Genomic DNA, 10085 nt, shown 5'->3' on the forward strand with positions numbered 1-10085 from the left:
AACGTGATTATATCAGTTACGTTCCTATATTCATACGATCTTAAAAACCCTAATTACATTGTGGCAGTCTAGCATCAATCCGATTATCATTCAACAGTTATAGCATGTAAAGCATCTTGACATTAAGCAGACGATTACACCACTGATCAATATTATTTCACAACAATCAGATTTCAATCGGTAGCCACAGAACTATCATATATGAAGAACTAGGGTTTTTAACATGAATCACATAATCAAGAATCAAGAACAACAACAATTCATTAACAATTACCTTGGATTGTTTCTAGATGGATTGGTAATCAACTTGATGCAAAAGAACTTGTGAATCCAAGATTGATGAGAAGATGGTTGTAGAGAGGATTAGGGGAGGTGAAAGTACGTGTTTTGATTCTTTGTGAATGATTAGTGAATGATTAGGGAAGGGAATTAGGGTTATGAGTTGTTAAGGTTTCACTATTAACCCTAAACACCCTTAAGTATTATTTATTATAGTTTCAACACCACATTCCATTATTTGACAAATCTTTTACAAGTAGCACATAACCATGCACAACCACAAAACACTTTATTGTATCAAAACGTATACAGTTTCATAGCAAACCAATTGTGCAAGTAAACAACTAAACAATAACAGAACGTGCAATAAATGCGAAATAGAAATCTTGGAAATTCGAGTTGTCACAAGGATAGCCAAGGCTTCCAAGTAATCACACTCATACCAAGCACAAGTCTTGTTACAAGAACAAGCTTGGAAGGTTACAACGCTTGTGGGTTAAAAACCCTTACAAAACATAAAGTTTGGGGCAATAAACACCTCCGAATTTGTGTGAAACAACCTTGGTTAAGCTCACTAATCATGGGTTTGATTAGTGGCATAAGAAAACAAGTTTGTTTGAAGAAAAATCAAGTTTAAAGAATGTTTATAAAGATTTCTTCCAAAACAGAAAGTTTGGGCCTCAAAATGGTGATGTTCCACCTTGGTTTTCCATGGAAAACCTGTGGAAACACTCCTAGAGGTGTTCCAAGCTTTGTAGAGGAAGAAGAAGTGAAGAAAATGGAAGAAAGGTGAGTATGAACTCACTTTTGTAATCTGCCTTGAAGCTGACTTTAATATGAGAATTTGCTGCTGATTTAGAGTGTTTTGAGTAAGGGTTGAAGTGTTTGTAAAGTGGAAAATGAGTGGGAATGAGGTGGGTTTTATAGTTGAGGTTTAGGGGAGTTAGGTGGTGTTTAAATGCAAGAAAAACAACTAAACAAACACATTTTCGGCCAATCCATGAGCTGCCAACGAGATTCTATGAATTGTGGGGGGGGGGGGTTGCGGGCCACGACAAGGGAAGGGGGAGCCAGTCGCGGGGCGCGACGGCTTGCCTCCGAGAAACTTTGTTATTTTTTTGTCATTTTTAGCCCCTAGAGTTTATGTATGTTATGATTTAAGGGTATTAAGTGTGTTATAAGGTGTTTTTAAGTATATAAACATATGATTAAGTATAATATAAGTATGTGAATCGTAAGTAAGTATCACTGATGTATAAACGTGGATAAAAGCATGCAAGTTGGGGGTACGCATGACATGTATTTGTAATTTCATCACTTGTTTTCAAGAATCATGAACAAGATATCAATGTAATAAGAATTCAAGTCGTATAAGCATGCACGAATATACAAGGTATAATTTGTATGAAATAAAGAATTTTATTATGATCCAAGTCTCGGATTTTACAATGATACAACGAAATACGTTTACAAGGAAATACAAGCTTTCAAAAATAGAAATACAAGACAAGCTTTCTAATTAAGGAAAGTTACAAAAAAGCAGGGTGTTACAATGTCACCCCTAACATACGCCTCTCGGACAATTTCTCCACTCGATATGTGTACAATCGATGCTACCGAGCATCCCTGGAAAATGCCACTAGCCTCATGTGCGGCGTAAATACGTGAGATGTCGTGTCTCATCGGTTTACGTAAAAACTCTTTACCAAACAATTTAATGACCACGTTACAAAAAAAATTGCAGACATGCACGTGAAGTTTTGTCCGACATAGCTAAGTATTCATCAACTTGATCGGGAGGGTTACCTGTCGCTAGTTGGCGAATGGCGGACGTGCATTTTTGTATCGGCGTGAAACTTCGTTTGCCCCTCGCGTCGTAACGTTCTTGAAACCGTTCTTCAGTTAGTTGGTTCGATGTCTCCAACAATCTTTAAAAATAATTCTTTTGGTAAATGAAACCGATCTCTAAACGTTTCGGCATTGTAGACCGGATTCTTCACAAAATAATCGTTCATTAACACTTCTTTGGCATTTTCACGATCATGATCTACCATTTTCTTCTTTGGGCGGTTCGAACTTGCTTCAAGTTCGTTATACACCGACTCGAAAAATTCAACCGTCTCATTGTCGGAAGATGATTGGCTATCGCTATCGCTGTCAATTGGAAACGAAGAAGTAGGAAAATCTATTTGTGAAATATGTAGAATGTGTGATATGTGTTTGTGTTTTGGTGTGGGTGAAATGGTATAAAAATGTGAAGTATATATAGATTGTTTAAAGGGTTTTTTTTATTTATCAACGGTCAAAAGCACAACGGTCAACACAAACAACGGTCGAATTTGAAAAGTTTAACGCGTGAAAAATACAACGCGTTGTAACATTGACGCGTGATACTTTGGGGGTGGCGGCGGTGTTTTGTTTCAAACCACGCGTGATCCGGGCTTATAACGGACCGCCCCGGGTCCTCTTATATATTTTAGATCAAACCAACACATTTTTTGTAATCAATTAATACACATTTAGATGTACATAAAATGCACCAATATTATTCTTCTATCTCTTTCTCATTTATTTAAATATTCTCTTGAATTGTTATAAAAATTGGCAATAAGTTTTATACAATTAAAGGAACCTATACACTCTAGGTGGATGTTCAATAATTGTTGAAACCATCCAAACCAAGCAAAAACACAAAACATTTTAGCGAAATAACGGCATTTATTTGGAAGTATGTAGGTTTTGTATACGTTTCTCGTACTTATATAGCATACCATTTACATAACTGAACTAAGGTGACATTTTAGGGGGTGTATAACAAACCTCTTTACCTATACAACAATGAGGGATTCGACTAGATGTCGCTGCGATTGAATCTGTATTTGTTTCATCACCTAAGAATGGCGTATACGAAGCCTTTTTAGCTTTTAACAAACTCAGTTTTCCATCTATGTAGTTCATCTTATCAAAGAGTGTGTGCCTTGCACTTACAATGCCTGAGAATCCCAATGGCATCGGTGAGTTAGGATCGACAGCTTCATCCTCGTGACAAATGTCTCCAATTCTAGCGAGTATGTTAAATGCCAAGTTTCCAAGAACCCGAGAATATGCTTCTAAAATCGCGTAGGCGATATCCTGTATACACGTCATGACTAATTAGTAATTCAAAAGCTAGAGGTGGCAATTTCAACCTATTTGCTTGTGCCAGTCAATTTGGTAAAATAAGAAAATGTAGCTAAAAGTGGAAGGTCAAATGGGTCAAACAATAAGAATGTCGTCTAAACCTATTTTTAAGACATTATGCTTTCAAATCATGCTTAAGAAAATAATTAGTTGTAAAATTCATAAAAAGGGGTGACAATTTCTAATACAGCCCATTTAACTAAACATGTCGACCTGTTTAATTAAAGAGGATGCCCGCCAACCTGTTTACGCGCTGTTTAATCCATCCACCAACCCATTTAACACATTTACAACTTGATTAGAAGTCATTTACAACGCGCTTGACTTGCCGTGTCCAGGTTCAACGATTCAACCAGACACGATTGACCCCCCCCCCCCCCCCATATAAAATCGAATCAAAAAGTGTTCACGGGTCAACACAACCTATATGGCTTGTTTTCAACCCCCAACTAAAAAGTGACATATTTCAACCCAACCCCATTTTGACCCGTTACCCAGCCCGTCCATCTTGCCACCTCTACGAACCAAGCAAAATAAAAAACGTTGCATGTGGATGATTTGCTCACCTTTCCGTATTGGATTTTCATGACATGGAGAAAGGATTGAGGAAGGTTTGGGTATCGGTTTCTAATTTGCTGCATAAGAACTTCAGCTCGGTTTATCAGAAACTCGATCTTATTGAGCTCCGAAGGATCTTTGAAGGACCATACTGTTCTTGCTGGAGATTTAGTGCTGGTTTTTTGTATCGAGACTCTTTCTTTCCATGCGTATATTGCGGCTTCTAGTCTGTTAATGGTTACCAGGGCATTGTGTTCAGACTTTATGTTAAGTGAATTCAGCATTCCTACAGCTGAGTAAGAGGCTGTATTTAGAGTCCTATAAAGATCATCACCAAGGTTTGCCTTTCCAGACTGTAAATGAAAAATGAAGCCGTTATTATAATTGATTATCAAGCACTTTCAACCCGTTTGACTGGGTCAACCAATTCTCCCTCCCGCTATATTTTTCTATTTGAACCCGTTTGAGATTAAACACAACCCAAATCAACATATTCATATGCTAAAGGATGGTGAGTGAGGATAACTAACCTTAGGAAGTGCCTGTCCAATGATCTTTGGTATAGGCATTTCAGCCAGGATGGTTTCATTTATAGATTTGGCAGCCTTGAATATTTGGTGAACCAATTTCGCCTGATTCAGCAACCTTTTCCTCTCGCCAACAGAGAGTCCACCTACGGGTACTCGTGGCATTGGAAGCCACCATCTTTCGCCTTCTTCAACACTCTTGTTTTTTCCTTCTGATCGGCTACCTTCTTCATACCAATGCTCGGTATTTGTCATTGTATCTAGCATTTCCTGTCAGCGTGTGTATGTCAAGTTGTCAACTCAACGATTTACGCAAATGGCTAAACTGGCATTTCGAACGAGTTGAATCATATTGTTTTTAGCATGGTTGAGTTGACCCGTAATTTTTTTCTGTTTGTCTACCTTTTGTGAATAGCAATCTAATTATTAAATTGAGTAGAGTACACGGATGATCCCTGAGGTTTATCAAAATTTTGGATTTGATCCATAGCTTTCCAAAAGTACACGGATGGTCCTTGTGGTTTGCACTTTGTAACGCATTTAGTCCTCAACCAACAAAGGTAATGGTTTTAGCAGGTCTAAGTTAGAGACTAAATGCGTTACAAAATGCAAATCACAGGGACCATCCATGTACTTTTGGCAAAGTTGGGGACTAAATACGTTACATAGTGTAAACCACTGGACCATCCATATACATTTGGAAAACTAGGGACCAAATCAAAAATTTTGGTAAATTACAAACACCATCAGTGTACTTTACTATTTTAAATTAGAAGGATTTAATAGGCTCTTTACAAATAGTTTTTTGCTCTCTTTACAAACCAGTAGATACTACAATAGAAATCATTGGACTTTTGTCACAAGAGGTTTCTAGCATGAGCTGCATATGCCAGACGCCTCTCTTATGCGTTTTATTCTTGATTTATACCATGTTGAAATAATTTGGGTATAGGGACATGGGTGGCAAAATGGCCAACTGGGTAACATGTCAAATTTGGTAAAATGTTGAAATATTTTGGGTCCGTGAGAACATGTTTTTATTGAAATTTGTAAACGAAATAGCGGAGTAATTTAATGAAAAACAAAAACAAATCAACTCTACATTTACTATACTACTCTTATAATAAAATAAACAGTAATTAAAAGAAAAGAAAATTCATTGGTTAAATTTTGTTCTTTTTAATATAATGTCAGCAACATAAGAGTGAATAAATAAAACATTAAAACAAAAACATAAAGATATGTTCAACATTAAAATTGGAAACATAAATAGTGAAATAAGTTAAACATTAAAGAAAAACAAAACATGCATCATTCTTGAAACAATTGCCTTCAAAACATAAGTGTATCTAGATATTATCCTTTTCCCAATCAAGAACACCCCGTTTTCCACCGTGTAGACAAGCAAACTTGCTTCTTTCTATTACACGTACAATATCATCCTCTTCCCAATCATCGTCATAACTAACAATCTCAATCACCTCGTACCATTTCTAGTTCCTTAGTGCTTTAGACATCTTGTTGCTTCTTTCAACCTTGCGAACCTAAGAAAAAAACATGTCATTAAAGTCAGGGTCGGGTCAAAGCGTTTGAAGGCCTAAGGCAAAATTTAAATGTGAGCGCCTTTCCGGTTACTAACTGATATTTAGATATTTTAAGTACACATGAATGAAATAGATACCTCATCACATGCCGGTCCATTTTTTATTAATGTTTTCTACTCCTCATCAACCAAACTGTTAAGGCTCATTTCCTATAATAAGAATTCAATCAAAAGTGTTGTCCATGGAGATATCGAGAATAATTAATTTAAAGTAATAGTATCAACCTGATCACATGCAGGTCCATTTTGTATCAACGTTTTCTGCTCCTTGTCTACCAAAGTGCTAAGTTCCATTTCCTGAAATAAGAAATCAATCAAAATTGTTGATCATAGAAATATCAAGATTAATAAGTTTACACTAAGAGTATCAAATAAAAACCTGATAACAACATTCTGATCCATTTTTATCAACGTATTTTGCTCCTCATCAACCAAACTGTTTAACTAGATTTCCTGAAATAACAAATCAATTCAAATGTTTATGATAGAGATAGCGACAGTAGCAATTTCGTAAACAAATACTTTTACTAACCTTTGTTGAAGTGCGTGATATAGTTGCTGATGGAATTTGATTTTCATTGCTAGAACACCCTAGGTTGCTAGAATTAATGAAAGCTATACTTTGCTTCTTTTTTGCCAAATGCTTGACAGAATTAGCTTTAGAAATTAATGATTGAATTTGTTAAATGCAAGTGCATTATATAGCAATACATCCTCTCAACTGACCCATATTTTTAGGAGTTAGTTGGAGATAATGGGTCTTAAAATAAGGAGATAACATGCTGAGAAGTGGAGATCATGGGCATAAAAATGTAAAGCAAAACCACCAGCTGAGAAACTGCAAATAACTGCCCTGAACTGTCATGGGAGCAGTTTTTTTTTGTGAGTTTAAACGACTCAGATTTCATCTCAGCAAAACCACTACACCCATGCCCTAAATAATTGGTAAATTGGTAATTTTGTTGTAGTAGTAGTTTTTTTTTTTTTTAATCTGGAACATGGGGTAGATGATGATAACATATGTAAATAATAGTATTTTGTTAAAATTATGATTTCTACTATATATATTTTATATAACACATCCCTTTACGTTATACATAGAAATTAATGTATAGTTTCTAAAAATTATTATTTTTACTGTATATGATAATTAGTCTTTTTGATAATAATATAAAAACTGATAATAATCATAAAACTTTACCCAAATCAGAACTAGGGTTTCAAGATTTATATGTTGTAAATTATTCTCACGCTTGAATGCTTATATTTTCCCATATGTTTTTAAAATTTTCGGGTTTCAAGATTTATATGTTGTAAATTATTCTCACGCTTGAATGCTTACATTTTCCCAATGTTTTTAAAATTTTCACATTTTTTACATGTTTTATTAACATTTTCATTTTTATATTTTCAAGTTTTTAATGTTTACATTTTCCCAAGCCGACAGTATATATTCTAGGTTGTATTTATCACATGTTTTTTATGCTTTTCCATATCTAGGTTATAGATTTTAATCTTCGTTATGTAAAGTTCACATGTTTTTTATGCTTCTTCATTTTCCAGGTTGTAATTATATATAATTATCACTGCTTGTAAACATAACTGCAATTTTTTTTCTAATTTTGTTTAGATTGAAATTAGAAAGTGGTTTGATTTTTAGTTCAAAAGCAAAATGGGTTGTTAATGAGATAGTAGTGGAGTAGTTGGGGAAAGACTTGTTATTCCTTGTGACCCAGGTTTGACTCCCACTCTCCCTATTATTTTCTGCGGCATCCAGCTGAAGGGAAAATACGGGTGGCGCCGGTTCGTCTTGGATGGGAGACGAGGTTTTACCGATTATTCAACTGTCGTGCCTTCGGGCGAGTGGAGGTCGGGTTTCCGTGCATCTAGGAGAGCCAAGGGGCTGGCGGTGGTCGAGTAGTCGATCTTGGCCACAACGCCCAGTGTCACGGTGGTTGGCTCGTCGTTCCTTGGCGTTAAAAAAAGCAAAATGTGTTTTTAAAAAGTCAGCTTTCCACCTTAGTAACTGCTCCTAATTTATGATGGACTTATAAATCCCCCCTTTTCAATAACTACAACATAACCGGTAACCGTGCCTATTGAAATTCAGGAGAGAGTAAAAGTGGGATTTTAACTTATATGGAAGTGGAGATCATGAACAGAAAAATGTGGAGCAAAACACTAGCTGTGAAACTGCAATTAACTGCTCTGAACTGCTATCGGAGCAATTTTTGTGAGTTTAAACAGCTCAGATTCATCTCAGCAAGATCTAATGGTGAATATTAATTTGGAAAGTGATTAGACTTAATGGGCTTAATATATATAATTCGTATGCCTTGCCTTTATTCCCATTTCCCACCAAACAATCCTGTTTGTGGGCCCATTGTCACAGAGTTATTCTTGAACTCTCGTGCGGCATTTAGAATACTTCTAAGTTCAGCCTTTTGGATGAGTTTGGTTATGTATAACAGCGGAAGTCTTTGCTTGTGAGGATCACAAGTATGATTTTGTAGTGCGATACTACAACAAAGATGGTTATGTATTACTTGAACAAAGTTACAAGTACAAAGTGTTTACAAGAAGTTGGTTATGAATAAGTTATGAGGGGGTTGTGTGGGGTGAGTACAAATGTGGCCTCACATCCCTATTTATACTAGTTGGGAGCTGATCTAGATAGTTTTATATCTAGATCATTCCCTTACAACATTCTACATAATATTATCTAGATAGTTCTTCATAAATATCATGCTTCATTGATGAATTTCTAAAGTCTTCTAGGCTGAATTTGAAGGCTGCTTTGACCAGCCCTTCCCAGCATTTTCTAGAGCTTTCTTGGTTTGAAGTTGGTCTTTATTATGCTTCCATGGTGTTGGAACAATGTGGGTTGTTCCGAATCCTTCCGGGTGACTCTAGACGTGACTAGATGACCCCTGAAAGTTCTAGAAAGCTGAAATTTTGTGCTGAATTTTGACGGGACGTGACACCATGGTCATTTAATTCTCAACCTTTCAACTATTTTCTTCTTGTATAATAAGAGCCCATTACTTTGTAGTCTCATTTTAACTCTCGAATGATCTGCACAAAGTATTCAAACAATATCTTTTTAGTTTTCTTTTAATTCTGATTTATCAATTACAATATCTAATGAAACTAATTTAATCCATTCTAACCAATTCATTTAATTATTCACTCTGAGTTTTGCAACCTAAACAAATTCAGCACCATTAATATGTTAATGTAATCCACAATTATAAATAGGTAAATTTTTTTTTGAAAGGTTTATAAATAGGTAAATTGGATTTAAATAATCTCAACTTTCTCAATTTGGCTGATAATAATCCCAATTCAGTTGTTCGCCGATAATAATCTGAACTGGTCCACTTTTGGTGGATAATAGACTGCGTTTAAAATAGCTTAACGGAGTTAAGTTTTTTCCGAATTACAAACCAATGTTTTAGGGATTTTGATTATAACGAGGATACGAGTTGACTGATGTAAAATTTAACTCGAAATACTGTCCCAAACGACGAAAATGGTGCTTCAATTCGGGTGTTTAAACTTCCAATTAACAAAAATCAAGTCGTTTGAAGCATCGTTTAGAGGTAAGTTTTACATAAATCGACTCGTATCCTCATTCTGATCAAAATCCCTAAAACACGATTAGTAATTCGGGAAAAAAAAAACTTAACTCCGTTAAGCTATTTTTAACGGCGGACTATTATCGGCCAAAGTGGACCAGTTCGGATTATTATCGGCAAATAACTGAGTTGGGATTATTATCGGCCAAATTAAGAAAGTTAGAATTATTTAAATCTAATTTACCTTATAAATATTAAGTTAATGTTGTATTTTTGGGTGTTTAGCTATGTTTCTTTTCTAAACCTAAGGTCTTGCGTAGTGGGGCGGTATGCCCGGTCATGGCGCCGGCATGGCGCCGG

At 35.6% G+C, this 10085-nt stretch overlaps 1 protein-coding gene and 1 long non-coding RNA gene across 2 annotated transcripts; both read right to left on the bottom strand.

Moving 5' to 3' along the window:
• Positions 1-2977: 2977 nt before the first annotated feature.
• On the bottom strand, positions 2978-4839 carry LOC110871206 (rop guanine nucleotide exchange factor 14). The gene is made up of 3 exons (XM_022120100.2): positions 4548-4839; positions 4026-4370; positions 2978-3411 (listed from the first exon to the last, which is right to left on the bottom strand). Exons 1-3 carry the CDS (start codon positions 4809-4811, stop codon positions 3067-3069), a joined length of 954 nt encoding a protein of 317 aa, XP_021975792.1. The 5' UTR covers positions 4812-4839; the 3' UTR covers positions 2978-3066.
• A 902-nt stretch (positions 4840-5741) lies between these two features.
• Positions 5742-7227, bottom strand: LOC110871207. The gene is made up of 5 exons (XR_002553556.2): positions 6680-7227; positions 6527-6600; positions 6373-6444; positions 6226-6297; positions 5742-6088 (listed from the first exon to the last, which is right to left on the bottom strand). It is a non-coding gene; the product is annotated as an uncharacterized LOC110871207 (long non-coding RNA).
• Between the last annotated feature and the right edge of the window lie 2858 nt (positions 7228-10085).

The sequence above is a fragment of the Helianthus annuus genome, chromosome 8 (genome assembly GCF_002127325.2).
Source record: "Helianthus annuus cultivar XRQ/B chromosome 8, HanXRQr2.0-SUNRISE, whole genome shotgun sequence".
Classification (NCBI taxonomy): domain Eukaryota; kingdom Viridiplantae; phylum Streptophyta; class Magnoliopsida; order Asterales; family Asteraceae; genus Helianthus; species Helianthus annuus.